This window comes from Mus caroli, chromosome 6, assembly GCF_900094665.2.
Source record: "Mus caroli chromosome 6, CAROLI_EIJ_v1.1, whole genome shotgun sequence".
Lineage (NCBI taxonomy): Eukaryota > Metazoa > Chordata > Mammalia > Rodentia > Muridae > Mus > Mus caroli.
The window spans coordinates 124,540,109-124,558,442 of NC_034575.1; the positions used below are offsets into that span (position 1 = coordinate 124,540,109).

An 18,334-nucleotide genomic window follows, 5' to 3' on the forward strand; every position below is an offset into this window, starting at 1 on the left:
GAACTGCTGATTTCCTAACAACAGAGATGAGATTTGCTCCAAAGAACAATTTCTAAACAGGTCCGCCATCCCTGCATCCTAATAACCCATAGAGGCCTGATGCCTCAGGGAAGGGGAATGCCAAAAGTGGGGTGGGGTGGGGATGGGTGGGGGAATAGGGGTGGGAGTGGGGGGAATACCCCCTCAGAAGTAAATGGGAGGGGGTATGGGGTGAAGAACTGTGGACCAGTGTCCCGCGCTAATTTTCCCGCCAGCAAGAAACAACGCGGCACACAAACAGGATCCTTCTGTGGCAAGCTTTAATGCGTCTTGAGAGGGAGAGCATCAGCTTCTCAAGGCGGAGACCCCAAGCCCGAAAACCGCCTCCCTTAAATAGGAGATTTCTCTCGCCTCGGACGTGGCGATTCCCTATAGGCCAAATTCTTGTCACCCGAGGTGACGTTGTCAGGCNGGCACCTGGCACCATGAACGGTTAATGCCAGCACATGTGCGGATCACTTGTTCATCTCCAGAGGCAGGCGATGTCGGCGCCATCTTATAATGGCGACGATGTGGGGTGGCGCCCCACAGACCAGGAGGGGGTAGCATTTGGAATGTAAATAAATAAAATAATAAAGAAAAAAGTTGGGGTTACTAATACTGATGTGATTTAGTTTATGTTTAAGATATGAGTATCAGCTCATACCTGAATACCTCATTAATTCAGAACCATTCTTTTTAAATCTTTTATTGGTTATTTCATTTATTTACATTTCAAATGTTATCTACCTTCCTAGTTTCTCCTCTGAAAACCCCCTATCCCACCTCCCCTCCCTTCTGCTTCTTGAGGGTGTTCCCTACCCACCCACTCCCACCTCACTGCCCTGGCATTCCCCTACACTAGGGCATCTAGCCTTCACAGGACCAAGGACCTTCCCTCCCATTCATGTCAGATAAGTCCATCCTCTGCTACATATGCGGCTGGAGCCATGCCTCCATGTGTACTCTTTGGTTGGTGGTTTAGTCCCTGGAAGCTCAGGAGGGTCTGGTTGGTGGATATTGTTGTTCTTCCCATGGGGTTGCAAACCCCTTCAGCTCCTTCAGTCCTTCCCCTATCTCCTCCATTGGTGTCCACATACTTAGTCTGATGATGGCTGCAAGCATCTACATCTGTATTGGTCAGACTCTGGCAGAGCCTCTCAGGAGAAAACTGTATCAGTCTCCTGTAGGCAAAAACTTCTTCGCATCTGCAATAGTGAATGGGTTTAGTGATTGCATATGGGATGGATCAGTCCCCACGTGGGGCAGTCTCTGGGTGGCCTTTCCTTCAGTCTCTGCTCCATTCTTTGTCCCTATATTTCCTTTAGACAGGAGCAATTCTGGGTTAAAATTTGAGAAGGATAAGTGGCCCCATCCCTCAACTATGGGCCATGCCTAACCTGTAGTTATAGCCTCTACAGGTCTCCTTCCCCTTTGTTGGGTATTTCAGCTAATGTCATTCCTGTTGGGTCCTGGTAGCCTCTTGCTTTCCTGGCATCTGGGACTTTCTGTTGACTACCGGTAGTTCCCCATCCCCCATTGCTACACACCTCTATTCAATTGCCTGATCCTCTGTATATCTCCCACCCCACCCCTGTCTCAAGCACATATATGAATAGTCCTCAGAGAGAGTTGTCATCTTTGATGCAACCATGCATTATGCACTGATTTTGATAATGATTTTAGCAGGTCGTTAATGAGGCAGCAACAATAGATAAGTTGTTATGTGTTGCTCATGATTGCTATGACATAGCCAGGACACAAAAGTGCTAGCACAGTAAGGGGTAGTTACTGGATTTGCTACAAATCTACTTCCTTTCTGTGTAGTTCCTACTACTGCTGATCCCATTGTCACACAGGAAGCCATGTATTTCATTTCCTTGGATAGAATATATATATATTCTGCAGAGTCTGCCATTGCACTCACGTCTTCAATCATATCTCACTCCTCTTCACCACTTATTTATGATATGAATCAAATGCAGAGTCCACTCGAATCCCATGCACTAGTTTTGCACCTAGGGACTTGTGCAAACCTCAGGGCTTGATTTGATCACCACACTTCTGACACTCATCCATGTTGTACCCTGGAATGTGTGTACAATGCTTGTTGCCATGTTCAAATGAACTGCAGCAGTGGGTAGCCTCACAAGGGTGATTATCAAAACTCTCTTGAAGTATTTTACACATGTATAAAAATGGGAGGAAATGCACCACTTAGGAAATTGCGGTCTTTTACTATGGAGGTGACTGGCTCTGTGTTTTACCATTACCGTGAAATGGGTCTGTTCAAAATGGCTGTGCTTGCATTCAAGAGCTGTTCCCAGTGCTCATTGATGACAAGACCTTAGGGGAGATTCTCACTGCCCCTGGAGTCTCTACTTCTGTGAACAGGGACAACCATGCAAACAGAGGACTGATACTTCTCAGACTTGCAGTTCTGAAATAGCTTCCTCTGGTTTTAGAGCCCTTGGTGGCCAACAGCAGGGCTGTATACATCACAGAAGGGCCATTATCACCAAGGAAAGATTTTTAAGTGGTGATAGCAGACATCTACCCCAGATGCCACATTCATGCTAAATATTTGGAATGGAATAACAGTATGTAAATGCTTTAAGATGATGGCTAATAAATAGAGAGTATCCAGTTGATTTAAATTTGTCAGGATATAGAGTTCTTTGGGGCTTGGTTGTTGCATGTAAACACACTCTCTACCTCTGAGCCACACCTCCAGCCCAAGGGTTCATTTTTTTCTTTTTTCCCAGTACAGTTGATTTCACATGAAACAGGCTTTCAACCCTCATAGCCACAACTCACACACATCACAACACATGAACATAGTAGGAGGACAAACATTGTAAAAACATACATGTTGTTATACTCAGTGTTGTCTGTCCACTTCCAAGCACGCTCTGACAACTGTCTGTGTAGGCTAATCCAGAAATCAAAAGTCCCCTTGTATCTCATTTGGAAATTCTGTAATAAATCACAAAAACCCAAGAATACATGTGTCTCTTTCCTTCAGGTGATCCTGGAGTCTCTCCACTCCACACCTTCCTCTAGAGAAAACAGGAGGGTGTAACTGAGGGTCATAGATTTTGGAGCTGTATTACTCCCCAGTTCTCCTCTTGACATCTGTAAGTCTAAAGTACCTCATTTGAATCAAAGTAGCAAATGTAACAACACATTCCTCTGTGGCCTGGTTTGTTCTGGGTTAACCTCACATTGCCATCTTACATGTGCCATCTTAAAGGAATGCACTCATGACCACCAAGTATCTCAGTAAAATGGCATATCTGACCTTCCAGCTGACTCTGAGCACTTCATAAGAGAATGTTTCTTGACTGTGAGATTAATTATCCACACTTTGGTCTCCTACTTCTTGAGCTTCATATGGTCTGTGAGTTGTATCGTGTGTATTCTGAGCTTTGGGGCTAATAACCAGTTATCAGTGAGTTCAGACTATATATGTTCTTTTGGGTCTGGGTTACCTCACTCAGGATGTTATTTTCTAGGTCTATCCATTTGCCTGCAAATTTCACAAAGTCCTTGTTTTTTGTGTTTTTGTTTTTGTGTTTTGTTTTGTTTTGTTTTGGAGTCAGGGTTTCTCTGTGTAGCCCTGGCTGTCCTGGAACTCACTCTGTAGAACAGGCTATCCTCAAACTCAGAAATCTGCCTGCCTCTGCCTCCCAAGTGCTAGGATCAAAGGCGTGCACCACCACTGCCTGGCAGTCCTTGTTTTTAATAGCTGAGTAGTATTCCATTGTTTAAATGTAAAATATCTTCTGTATCCATTCTTCCCTTGAGGGACATCTGGGTTGTTTCCAACTTTTGATTATTATAAAAAAAGGCTATTACAAACATAGTTGAGCAAGTGTCTTTGCAGGATAATGGAGCATCTTTTGGATATATGACCAGGAGTGGTGTAGCTAGTTATTCAGGAAGAATTATTTTCAATTTTCCGAGTAGCTGGCAGGTTGACTTCTAAAATGGTTGCACCAGCTTGCAATCCCACCAGCAATAGAGGAGTGTTCCTCTTTCTCCACATCCTCGCTAGCATCTGCTGTCACCTGAGTTTTTTATCTTAGCCATTCTGACTGGTGTAAGGTAGAACCTCAGGGTTATTTTGATTTGCATTTTCCTGATGACTAAGGATGTCGAACATTTTTTTAGGTGCTTCTCAGCCATTCAAGATTCCTCAGTTGAGAATTCTTTGTATCCCAGTTATGCTGGGTGTTGGGAAAGATGTTGTGGCCCTGGCTGTGATCTTGAGTATGCCAGAGCTCCAGTGCTCCTGAGTGTGTCTGATATGGCAGTTGAGCTTCCTCTGTGATCCTGTGATCCTGGGTATTTCAGTGTACCTGGGATTGGGACCCCCTCTTGGTATTTGAATAATACGTGCAGAGCCAACAACCTAGGTCTGCTCCAGGTGCAGGTTCAGACTGGAAGGAATCTGTGCCACTGGCTGGGCAGGTGTTCCTGTGTCCCTGGATCCTGTGGGACCCATTTACTCTGGGTTTGGGGACAGATGTTGTGGCCTCTTCACCTCTGATCTTGTGTGTGTTAGAACATCTGGGAGTTGAGTTTTCTCTCTGTGTTGTGGAACTGGGTACAGAGCCTACATGATACATAGGGTGGATATACTGGACTTTGCTCTCAATTACCGTTGCTCATTCCATGAGGGAACTATTACACAATAAATGTCTTTACTACATGGATATATTTTACTTTAAGAACATGCAGCGAATGCTCCTTCCTCTCTTATCTGTTGTACTTAGTTCTTTGATAAAAATCTATTACATTGCTGACATAGCTGCTGTATGTTTCAAATTTACTTACTGTAAATATCTCTCTCAAATGTTTCTGTGTCTGCACGCATTGTGGTGTGCCCACTAGGATGAGCTGCTGCTCCTGGGACAGGTTCCTGGAGAGGTCATAGCTCTCTAATTGTGTATTCCCCTTCATCTGCATTTCAGCAGTGCCCTCATTTTCTAACCTACATCATAATTATTCATGATCAGAAGAATGGCCAAATCTAGAGATTCTGTGTGTAAAAATGTTCCAAAATTAAAATATATGGGCTGAGTATGTTGATTTGCATTTTTAAGGCTAACACTTATGAGCAGAGGCAAGCTGTTCACCAAGAATTTGAGTCCATCCTGATCTACAAAGTGAGACTGGAGCTAGCCAGAAGTACAAGTGAGACCTCATTTCAAAATAAAAAGTTCCTCTAATTAATAACAGCATCTTTCATCAAAGGATTATTTTTCTTAAAGAACCGGTGATAGGTAAGGGATATTTTCTAATTCTCAGGCATTTATCAGTTTCATTTATTGTGTTTAAAGTCCACTTAATTTCATGCCAATGTCCCTTACCTTGTGATTCTGTTTTTCCAACAAACAGAAACTATGTGCCGAACGTGGATGATCTGAACTGAGGAGTGGTTAATGAATCACCAGTCTGGGCTGGGCTTGTAAAGTCCTTGTTAGGAAGCACATACAGTATATAAGGCTCCTTCTCCTTGACAGTTTCCTTTCAAATCTCCTCCTGAATTAAGTTGAGTCTCAGTTCTTCCTCTCAGCTCACAGATGAGTGCTGCAAATGTTGAAGAGAGTTCCATGGGCATGCTGCAGAGGACAGACCTCACTGCTGCAGACTGCCTGCAGGAGGGAGAAATGGGTATGTATTTTAATGCAATTTAAATTAAGCTAAAGGGATAGAGGGAAGTTTCAACAGAGACCCTCAGAGGAGCTGAGTGCCCTGCTTGTTAGCCTGCCATGGTAAGTCTCTGTAGAAGTGAAGATGTTTGGAGCCATCTGTTATATTAGTTATTACGCTATCAGAGTATTTAATACTCAAGTATTTCTGAGCAAGAGAAATGAATAATGGATTAACCACAAGAGCCTGAGCCATAGGATTTGTTTGCTTTGGTTTTGATTTTTGGTTGTTTGGTTGCTTTTGGGGTTAGGGTTTTGTTGTATATTGGTTTTCATTTGTTTCTTTAGCGTGTTTTTGGTGTGTGTGTGTGTGTGTGTGTGTGTGTGTGTGTGTGTGTGTTTAGCTTGCTAGGACACTCTGGTGAATTAGAGGATGTTGCTGTAGAACATGCTCCTTATGTCCCAGAGTGAAGGAAACTCTAACAGCACAGTTTTCAATGAACACAGCTGTGAAGTTCCCTGTGGTACTGGGGCTTTGCATAGCTGCTTCGAGGGGAAGGGGAAAGTTGAGGTGCAGGGCGAAGATGAACCCCCCACCAGCAAATCTTCTGGCTTGTATGGTTTGTGTTAAATTACAGAAAATTAGCAATCCTTTAGAATTTCTGTTTCAGTATTCAGAAAGAAAACCCTCTTCTACATGGAAACTGTTTCATTCCCTTATTTTTTATTTCTTTCTATGCTCTTTCATTACTTTAATTTTTGTTTGCTTGTTTGTTTTACTGAAAAAAAATATTGGTTTTCCTGGAAAACAATGTTCATACTCACCAGAAAAGCAAGATAAAAAAGAATGTAGATGCTTTTCAACCGAACCAGAATTGTTCCATAATTGGAACATTTTTACTTTCTGAATAGATATACATACACACCCCATAGTTCTGTGAGAGAAGTTATCCTGAGTTGAGAATTTATCATACTGTTTTTTGTATATGCTTCAAATTTTCCATATTAAACACTTAAGTTTTAAATAAAAGAAGGAGAAACAAGAGGAGGAGGAGGAGGAGGAGTTAGTGTATAAAATGAAAACTATTTTGTGCATTCATAGATTTTTCTGCAACATTATAAACTCATTCATGACTTTTAGAGCCCCTATAATAGATTCTTTAGAACTATATAAGTAGATATATCCATGTAGTCTTACTATTAAAACTTTTATCTCTTTTCATGATGATTGACTGTGATTTCTTATTCTTGCCCTTTTGTCCTGGACAGGACCCCCAGAGTCACAACTAGAATGGTGTGAGCAGACATCCTTACCTTGTTCTGGGTCACTGCAGAACAGCATTCATGCTGACTGATTTTTGTTTTTGTATATCATGGTCTTAATTAGAGATTCTATGCTTGGAGGAAACACCATGGCCAAAGTCATTTGGGAAGGAGAGTGTTTATTGGGCTTACATAGCACTGGTCGTCACTGAAGGAATTCAGGCCAGGAATCCATACAGGGCAGGAACCTGGAGTCAGGAGCTGACACAGAGGCTGTTGAGGGGTACTGCTTACTAACTTGCTCCTAGCAGTTTGCTCATAATTCTTCTTATAGAAGACAGGACAACCATCCCAGGGACAACCTCACCCACAATGTACTGGGTTCTTCCACACCAAACACTACTTAAGAAAATGTAGTACTGTCTTTCCTACAACCCAGTCTTATGGAGGTGTTCTATTAATTCGGGTCCCCTACTTTCCAATGACTTTAGCTTGTGTCAAGTTGGCATAACCCTATCCAGTACAAACCTTTTATCAAGTTAAAGAAGTTCCTTCAGTTCTTAATGTGCTCAGAGTTGTTATTTTGGATTTACCTTGAATTTTGAACATGCTTTTGCTGATTTTAATGAAATGGTTGTTTTAATTTTCTTATTCTAATAATATATTGAATTACATATCATTAGGTGGTTCTTTAGAGTGAGTGAGTGAATTATCTAGTTAGCTACATTCATAGATAGGTAGAACAGGGTCTGATAGTTCTCTCAGCCTCTTACTCAATATTTAGCCAAGATCAGCCTTGAAGTCCTGACTTTCTTGTACTAGTAGCCACATTCTTGAGCCACCACTCCTGGCACATTGGTTTTTTTTCCTCTTTATTATTATTATGGTTTCTTCAGCCCTAAGTAGGTCTATTTGTATATCTATATATATATACAAATATCTATAGATATATCTATTGATACTATACTATAGATATATTATACTATAGATAGTCTATCTATAGATATACAAATAGATATACTATACTATACTATAGATATAGTATCTATAGATATATGCATATCTATAGATATAGTATAGATAGTATAGTATAGATAGTATATCTATAGATAACCCTGTTGATGTTTTTTCTTCATTCTGATCTTCACTTTTTCTGTTTCTTGCTCTTTCATTGGCCTTTAGTCAATAACTGGAAGATTATATGACAAAAAGTCTGTTTTCCTTTCCTCTAGTGTTTTGTGATCCAAGGACATCATTTAAGGACTGAAAACTTCTGTGAAGGGGTTTGCACTAGGGAGTACAAGCCAAATCTGCACATGATTCTGGATAAATTTATATTTTTCTATAAAAAATGACATTCTCAGATTTATATTTTCAGGTAAAAAAATCCAAGGAAAATGTCTCAGAATCATCTCCACTGAGTCTCGTGCTAAGCTTTACTGCTGCTATGGAGTGATCATGGTCCTCACTATAGCTGTAACTGCTCTTTCAGTTGCTTTGTCAAGTAAGTGACTTATTCCCCGAATTCTGCAGCACTCTGTCCATATTCACACTGTCAGTTATACTTACTGATCACTGTGACCCAGGCAATGTGGGAAGGGCTCTAGAGAAATCACACTGGAAATTCCTGTTGTCTGTGAACTTAGGTTCGAGCAGTAAGATGCAGTGAAGGAACACATAGGCCTTGGTGTACACCAGAGTCTTGACTCAACATCCCTGGGAAGATGACATTCTGCAAGCTTTAGACAGACATGCAGGGGACATAGATTCCCTTGGGAAACTATTCAAGGCAGAGAACAAGGAGAGGAAATCTCAAAGTAGGAGCCTCAAGGAGTAGGAACCCAAATCTGCAGCTAAAGGGAAGTAAGGGCAGTGAGGAGTCATATGGTTGGGAAGGGTAGAGAACCCATGACCCATGGGTAGAGAGTTCTATAATATATGATTCCTAAGGGATTAGTTGTGGACTGTTTTGAATAATGTGATAAAATCTTATATAACTTTGCTGCCATAGCTGGGGTAAATATTCCATGATATTGGTTTATATCATAGTTTCTGGAGACAGGGCTTCTCTGTGTATCCCTGGTTGCCCTGATACTCAGTATTTATACCAGGCTGGCTTTGAACTTGGAGATCAGCCTGCCTCTGGTTCTCAAGTGCTAGAATTAAAGGTGTGAACCACCAACACCAAATAATGCAATCAACTTTAACTGCACTAATGACCAATACACGAGTTTAAAGGCGTAAACATTTTCCAGTAAATATTAGTCAGTGTAACCTAAACTGCTATGTAACCCTAAAAATACTCAGATAAGAGAAATGACATTACTCTCACTGCTCGCTGCATTTTTCCCTTTCACTGAACCTTCATGGAACTGGGTATGAGAACTGGGAGCAACTATGACATGGTCCCCCACACTAAAAATATTTAGGGGATCATTTCCTGAACTTAACATTTTTGCTTCAAAAATCACTTGTTTCTTGAAAGTCACTAGAACTTTGAAGAGCAGCATATTCATTCTGATATGTTTTTTTGTTTTTGTTTTTTCAAGACAGGGTTTCTCTGTGTAGCCCTGGCTGTCCTGGAATTCACTCTGTAGACCAAGCTGGCCTCGAACTCAGAAATCTACCTGTCTCTGGCCCCAAGTGCTGGGATTAAAGGCATGTGACACCACTGCCCGGCTTCATTCTGATATATCAAAGCAAGGAAAAGATGGTCAGAAAGAAAAATGTGGGTATTGTTTCTAAGATATCCTCTGAAACTTTGCTGCATTCAGACCTTCTTATACACACACACACACACACACACACACACACACACACACACACACACACACAGAAATATTCACCAACAGCAGCAACAGCCTACACACACATGCTTGCACAATTGCGCACACACACCCACATTACTTTAATAGACTCACAGGTGAACACATCACACAGTTCCATCAACATAGCCACTCAAAAAACTTGCCAAGTCCCAAACCCTCGTATCTAGCTAACTTCTATACAGAATAGCCATTCTGAAGCCATGAAGCTTTGCTGATGGTTTAGCCTTTCATTGTCAGTCACATTTTTATATACTTCTCTGCCACACACACACAAAAAATTATGGTAGAGTTGAAACTACAAGCACAATTCTGCTTTTAAACTTTTCACAACTGACAGCCTGTTACTTACATTCTGCCCTTCCTCATCACTTTATGTTACTCTTCCTTCTTCTCCTATCTACATGGTATTCCATGTTCACACACACATCTGCTCACATTGTATATAATAGGCTGGGGCTGCATGTGAGGGAGTACAATGGGCTTGTTTTCTTTGAACTTGGGTGCCCTTCCTTAATATTATACTTTCTAAGTCCCACCACTTTTGAACAAATTTCATTTACAGGTAAAAAACATTCTGGTCTGGACCTGTAAGATATTTACATTGTCTGTTATTTAGGTCCATTTACATGCTATTATAAACACTGAGGCAATAAACAAGGATGTGCAAGTATCTCTGTGGTAGGATGTTGAGTTCTCTTCATATATTCCCGGGATGGCATAGTTGGGTCACATGGCAGGTCTATTTTTAAGTTTTCTGAGGACGCTCCAAATGGGCTGTATCAGCTTGTACTCTTACCAGCAGTAAATAAGTGTCCCCGAGTCTGCAAATGCTTCTAAGCAAGCTGAGTTCTGCTAGGGTTAAAGGCATATATATACCACCACTTCCCAGCATGGTTGTCAGATTATTTTTTTCCAAGACAGGGTTTCTCTGTATAGCCCTGGCTGTCCTGGAACTCACTCTGTAAACCAGGCTGGCCTTGAACTCAGAAATCCACCTGCCTCTGCCTCCCAGAGTGCTGGGATTAAAGGCGTGTGCCACCACTGCCCGGAGGCTGTCAGATTTCTTAAGGCTAGCCAACCTGAGTAGATATAACAAGAGGCAGTGTGTGTGTGTGTGTGTGTGTGAGAGAGAGAGAGAGAGAGAGAGAGAGAGAGAGAGAGAGAGAGAGAGAGAGAGAATTATAGGAAGTTTATGATCAAAATTCTGGATTCAAAAACCAGTTGACCCTGCCATGTTTTGCATGCTGGCATTTCCTAATAGTAAAATCCAGGCAAGTGAGGAGTTTCCTTTCTTTTGTTAGAGAAAAAGAGGATGTGAAGGAAGATTATGGGAAAGAAAGTTATGTGATTCTAGGAATCCAGGATAGTCCTAAAGAGTTGATGGCCTAGAAATGAGTTCCTCGCAGGTTATGGTCACTTTGGTCCTAGCACTCAGAAAGCACATCCAAGTGGATTACTGCAGCTCCAGATAAGTTCAGTCTACACAGTGAGATAATGGCCAGGCAGTGGGACACAGCTAGATTCTGTCTCAAAACACAAAATACAAAAGAAAAAAAGAAAGAAAAAACCCAAACATTTCTTTAGAGCCCCCTGGAAGGCTCTGGATTGGGGACCTTCATGCTGTGAGGGGTCTCTTAGTGATTAGTTAGGAAAACTACAGTGCAAGCCCCAACTTCACAAGTGAGATTTGGATGGCTAGGCAAAGGGACCAGACATGGAAATGTCTCTTTATTACATTTTACATCACTGTCTTGATTTTAGTGAGAAATAAAAACCCAGTCATGGAAAACCGTGAACCTTGCTATACCGCATGTCCAAGTGGCTGGATTGGATTTGGAAGTAAATGCTTTTATTTTTCTGAAGACATGGGAAACTGGACCTTCAGCTTGTCCTCCTGCATAGCATCAAGTTCCCATCTAGCACTGTTTGACAGCCTGGAGGAGCTGGTAAGAAATGATCAATAATGGATTTGTTGTGTGTCTGTTGAATATGTAGTGCCTTGATATAGAGAGCATGAGGCTAAATCATGAGGAAGGATCTTACCCAGGCAGGTGGGATTTATGCAGAGAACCGTAGTTTTTGCCATTTCCTGATGTTATTGCTTCTGGCTTGAGCCCTAAGCTATTGTAGAGATCTGCTCTTGTGAAGTGCTCACAGTAATATCTTCCAGGCCAGACGTACAATCTCCTGAAGAGATTTTTCTGAAGAGATGCCATGTGGTCATGTAAGCTTTTCTCCAAGCATTCACATGTTGCATACTGAACGAGGCATCTATTAAAAATGGCAAGGACATCATAAACCATGGACTTACAAGCCACAGTAGGACAGGTGATCATTATTGTATCTTAGGTTATGGATGTAAAATGCTTACACTGAGAACTGAGGGCCATTATGGCTCCAAAATTGAAGACCCTGAGTTACTAGATGCTGCCATCCTGAGAGGAAGCTCTAGGGTGGAAACTCAAAGGTCATGTGAAACTGAGAGACACATGTATTTCCTTTATCTGTGTTACGACAGAATTTTCTGAAGAGATACAAGGGGGCTTCTGACCACTGGATTGGCCTGCACAGAGCATCAACACAGCACCCTTGGATATGGACAGACCACACTGAGTATAACAACTTGTACGTTTTCAGAAAACTTTCCCTTATACTGTGTTTATTTGCTGTGAAATGTGTGAGTTGTATCTGTAAGAGATGAATGACTATATCATGTGAAGCCAACTTTACTGGAAAGACAGAAAACATAAATCTTCAAAGTGCAGCTGTGGCTCAGAGCCAGAGTGTCTGCTTACACTCAGAGCAATCACCAGCAACACCACAACATCACAAACCTAAGTCCTTCGGATATGCTCCCATTTATTGGCCATGATTTTCAAGGCATTTACTTAATTCAATTTCTCTCAAAACCTTTCACATGGTGATGATATCTAAGGGAGATATTGTCTGCTCCATCACCAATGGAGAACTTTTCTTTGCTGGTGTCAGAGCTATAGGTGGGCCTTGGGGGCTCCAAAGCCCAGGAAGCCAGTGCAGAACTGTATGAGTAAGACTTGTTGGTTCTGTTTGCACTGTACCTGTTCATTGAAGCAAAGACTCAGGGGATATTGGGAACCTCTCTAAAGTCTTCTCATCAAAACTCATGAGATAGCTCTCGTGTGTGAGCATCTCTAGCCATTTTGAGTGGAGTCATTTCACTGGAATGATAAAACACAGACCCATTCACAGCCATCATAAAAGGCCTTTCAGAAATTTACTGAGAATTGGGTTTTTCCTCACTTGTATAACTTATGTAAAATACTTCAAAATAGAACTGAAAATCTCCATCAGTGAGGTTAGATGTGGTAGCAGTTTGTTTGAAAATGGCAGCAAACACCAGTCAATTTCCTGGTACACATTACATAGTTCAACACTGAAAGAATAATGAAGGTGTGGTTCAAATTGTGCCCTGAAGATGTAAAACTTTCTCAATGCAACTAGCACTGGTGTTTAAATGCACTGTTGACTTGTGCAGTAACTATTGATTGTTTTTTGATTTAGGGTTCTCACGCGAGGAGGAGGAGAATGTGGCTTCCTGAGTGACAATGGGATCAGCAGTGGCAGGAGCTACACACATAGGAAGTGGATTTGTAGCAAATTTGCCAGTAGTTGTAAATCTAGAGTAGGAAGTGTACCAAAGCCTGTGTGAGAATCAGATGCTCTATGACTTGTTATCTACAGTTGGTGCTCTGCTCCTAATCAACCAAAACCATTATCAAAATCCAGCAATAATCACATTGGCAGCCAAGATGAAAATTAGTTTAGAGGAGTGTTGGGCACCGGACATAGGAGAATAAAGGGAGTAGGAGAAAACCTGAGTCCCGCCAGAGTTCCAGTGCTCTGGGCAGGCATACTCAGGAGTACTGCTGCAAGCTTTCAACGCGGCCCCGGGTGGGTATCTGACTGTGGGAGACACAGAACCCCAGCCCGCGGGGATTGGGGTGTGTGGACAAGTGGCATCCTGAGGTCTCTGAGCCTCATGGATGCCAGAGATAACAGGTTGTCAGTCTCGGGCATCCCAGACACCGTTGGACACTGTGTGACAAAGAGCTGAGTGACAAAGTGGGAGCCCTGGGAGCACCTTGGCCATCCCCAGGGCCAAAGGGAGGAGAGGGCAGGGGGAGAGGGGATCCCAGGTGGTTCACACACAGGCGAGAGTCTCATCTTTTTTGAGAATTCCATACGTGTATATGGCATTTGAATTTTACTCCTTACTAGATTCTTTTCAGATCAGGAAAAATTGGTATTGAACACCTTCAAAGTATTTGATCATTAATCTTGTCATCATTTACACACATATAAATTTTAAGGAAAAATATTAACAATTTTCAGAGCATGTGCTACACTAAACTGATGAGTCCCAAGGAGGACGAAATAACAGGTCACAAGCAATTCCTCAGTTAACTGTTTTTTCTTACTTTATCTATGAATTTAACCTTCTCATGCATGCTAGGCCAACACTGTGCTATTGGCACTATCCTTCTTTTGTAAATTTTATTTTATAACAAGGTCAATATGGAAGTGCTAGATGGAGGTGTCAATTCCCATCTAGGACTTCCATGGCTCCAAAATTGAAGATCCTGAGTTACTAGATGCTGCCATCCTGAGAGGAAGCTCTACAGTGGAAACTCAAGGGTCATGTGAAACTGAGAGACACATGTATTTGCTTTACCTGCATTATGACAGAATTTTCTGAAGAGATATAAGGGGGCTTCTGACCACTGGATTGGCCTCCACAGAGCGTCAAGACAGCAAGCACCCTTGGACGTGGACAGACAGTACTGAGTATAACAACTTGTACGTTTTCAGAAAACTTTTCCTGGATCCACATGTTGGAAGCATAAAACCATCTACAGCAAGTTGTCTGTGAACTTCAAAATGCACTGTACACATTACAAAAACACATAGCAAACACCCAAATATATTTTGAAATTACAAAGATATTGGTGTGAAGAGATGGCTCAGCGGTTAAGAGCACCAATTGCTCTTCTGAAGGTCCTGAGTTCAAATCCCAGCAACCACATTGTGGCTCACAACCATCCGTAATGAGATCTGACTCCCTCTTCTGGTCTGCATGAAGATAACTACAGTGTAGTTGTATATAATAATAAATAAATACTTTTCTTTTTTGTATTAAACTGTGTTTATTTTGAATCTGTATTTTTATTATTGGGGTTTTTTTTTGATTCTTTGGTTTTGTTGACACAGGGTTTCTCTATGTATTCTTGGCCGTCTTGAGACCTGCTTTCCTTTGTAGACCAGGTTGGTCTTGAACTCAGGGACCTGTTTGCCTGTCTCCCTAGTTCTGAGTTGATACGTAAGTACCACCACCACTGAGCTTATTTGTTTTTTCATTATAGATAAATACAAGCATATCTCATTCAGAAAAATACTTTTCTCAATGTTCTCCTCCTACTGCCTTTAGCCCCTTTTGCTTTGTAGTCTATCTTATTTCTAGAAAACTAATAAGAAAGATTTTGTGTGTGATTCACTTCTGCATTCTCAGAGAACAGCACAGTGTGTCAAACACAGGAGTGTTTAAACCATATATGTAAGGAAGGTATGTTTTCATGACAGTCACTGCAGGATTCCATGTTGTATTATATAGATTATCAGTTACAAAGAACATACTCTGTGTGTTCCCCTTTCACTCTCTCTCACATACACACTTCACACACATCTCACACACACCACATGCACTCTTCTTTCACTCTCACACACACACTCTCTGTACATGCCTCAGATTCTCTCTACACTCACTTTTCACATGCACTTCTCATGCTCTCTCACCCTTTTCTTGACCCAGTCTTTTATTGATACTCCAAAAGCAGGTAAAAAAAAAAAAGACATTGTATAATCATTGCCAAATCAAATTCAAAAGAATAACCACATCCCACCAAAAAAATCAAGAATTACAATTGTTCCCCAAAGTTTCAAGCTTCCCTATTCACAAACCTATAGCCAAAATAATAATAATTGCAAACTTATCATCATTGAAACTTTAACTTATTATACTTCAGAGCTCAGAACATAGAGGCCAGCTACTTGCATTTTCTTGTGAAGCTCTAATGATAAATGACATGGGCAAAGCTGCCAGGCAGTGGCCAGAAAGAACCAAGTTAACCCTTAACTCAGTAGTTCCACTAGCTTTCTGCTTCTGCACATTGTACACAATGATACTCCTAAGAGTCCCAGTGTTTTCACTTAGTTTTACTAATATAAGATTTTACATATTCTATAATTGTTTATCCAGGAACCACTGTCAACTGTTATGCAAAACTTCTTTCATAAGTTTAATAATTTTTCCTTTCTTGGAGTCCCAATGTTGGCTCTATTTCATTTTCTAATAATTTCTCCAAACTTTATTTGCAAGTCAAGTATTAATCTGGAACTACCATTGTGCAGTTATTACATTGTGCTGTGTTGTGTCCCATGCCTCAATTTTTAATTGGTTAAGAATCATTCCATGAAGGAACATCTAGTTTCACAAAATTCACCAGAGCAGAAGGAGAAAGAAGTAAGAAAGTCAGATAAAATAAAATAATTATGCACACCAAGGCTAACTGAAAAGCAGTCACACACAAATGAAATCTATACAGCCATTGTCTAGGGCTGAGGTTAGGAGAAATGGGAACAATTGTTTTTCACAAAGAAAAATGGGCTACTGAGATGTCTCCATCCCAACCTACTGTAGACAGTTGCTTATTTCAGATGGAAGGTCCCCTGGAGGGATGTGTCTCCTGCTTCTCAGGGTCTCAGATGCCATCCTTTTCTACAAGGAGCTGCTGTGGGCTTCTGAGATGTCTCCATCCCAGCCTACTGCATGCAGTCCCTATCATTGTATGCTATCCCCAGCATATTATGAGTAAGTTTATCTATGAACATGTCTTACCAGGCTCAGTACATGCTTACTATCCTGGTCTTCCACTATTGCCTCATGGAGATGAAAACGAAAAGAAGAGCCATAGTCTTCATTAGACTGTAACCTCCAGGAGACACTGCTGGTACACATGGGTGACTGCTGTTAAAAGAATCTTCTCATAGTCACTGGAATGCACCATTAATTTAAAAAATGACCCTTGAATTTTGCTGTTCTCATGGCTAGTGTATGCTTCTGTTATGAAGGACATGGCACTGATGTTCATTTCATGGTCACAGTGTCTCCTGTGGCAAGTATTGTTTAGATGAAGTTATTGTATAAATTTCAGGAGATATGCAAAGTCATATCATAATAGTTTTTTATAGGATGGGTTTAAAAGTGCACTTCTTTAACCTCAGTAACCTAGTGGCCTAAGAATAGAGATCTCTGTGAGTTTCAATCTAGCCTGGTCTACAAATAATGTTCCAGAGCAGTTAAGCTACATAGAGAGATGTTGCTTCCAAAAGAAAACCTACAGCAACAAAACAATCCCAGTTTTATGTTAGTGCTCTACTTAAACACAAAAATCTCACTGAGCTGCTGGAGAGATGACAAAACACAGTAAATACATACCGATCCAGAGACACACATTTGTACACAGAAACCCCAGGAAAACACAAAATCAGAAACTTTGATATGTAGCAAAAAACCTGTGAGTTAAAAAAAAAAAAAAAAGATTTTCGACAAACCACTATGGGACAAAATCACCTCTAAAACTACCTCGAGTGTATTTTCTGTAGGCCATCAACTGCTGGGCATAGGTCCTAGTCATAACTGTGATTTCTGTGCCTATTAAGACCAATGGAGAAAAATAGTCTTTCCTTTGAAAGTGTATATCAATGGGATATAGCTTATGGTTTAGGGATGGGAGCTTGTGTTCACTTCCATTCTCAGTGCTGTGAGCCCCATAGAACTTGGACCTGTACAGGCTCTGAGCATGCTACTCCAGTCTCTGTGTGCTAATATGCGTCTCAGTTCTCTTATGTCTACAAGGTCTTGTTTTCTTGTTGGTCTTTATCCCCACTGGCTCTTACAATATTTCTTCCTCCTCTACTGCAGAGTTCATTGAGCCCTGAGGGAAAAGATTTGATGGAGACATTCCATTTAAGGATGAGTATTCCAGTGTTCTTCACTCTCTGAACACGGTGCAGTTGTCAGTATCTATGTTTGTTCCCATTTACAGAAGGATGAATCTTCTGTGATGATGGCTGAGCAAGACATAGTACTGCAGATTTTGAATAGGTTTCATTTTATTGCTGGGTTCCTTTAGCAGAACAGTAGTATTTACCATTTCCCTATGTCCATAACCTATCTAATCTCAAGATATTGGCCACCTGAACATGGGTTCCCTCTCATGGAGTAGGAAAAAAGTCCAATCAGATAGTGGTTGGTTGGATACCCCCACAAATGTGGTACTATTGCATCAGTTTATCTTTTTTCTTTTTTATGATTTTTTGAGACAGGGTGCTGGGCATGGTGATGCATGCCTTTAATCCCAGCACTCGGGAGGCCAAGGCAGGTGGATTTCTGAGTTCGAGGCCAGCCTGGTCTACAGAGTGAGTTCCAGGACAGCCAGGACTACACAGAGAAACCCTGTCTTGAAAAAAACA

General features: G+C 41.2%; 1 protein-coding gene across 2 annotated transcripts; it reads left to right on the forward strand.

The window, feature by feature from the left end:
• Nucleotides 1–5,526: 5,526 nt before the first annotated feature.
• LOC110296648 (C-type lectin domain family 2 member H) lies at nucleotides 5,527–14,796 on the forward strand. 2 transcript variants are annotated; one of them, XM_021165363.2, is made up of 5 exons: nucleotides 5,527–5,697; nucleotides 8,317–8,442; nucleotides 11,528–11,712; nucleotides 12,285–12,391; nucleotides 13,307–14,796. In XM_021165363.2, the coding sequence occupies exons 1-5, from the start codon at nucleotides 5,607–5,609 to the stop codon at nucleotides 13,452–13,454; spliced, it is 657 nt and encodes a 218-aa protein (XP_021021022.1). In that variant the 5' UTR covers nucleotides 5,527–5,606; the 3' UTR covers nucleotides 13,455–14,796. The 2 variants fall into 2 exon arrangements, with proteins under 2 accessions (XP_021021022.1, XP_021021023.1); XM_021165364.2 differs by lacking the exon at nucleotides 8,317–8,442.
• The last annotated feature ends 3,538 nt before the right edge of the window (nucleotides 14,797–18,334 follow it).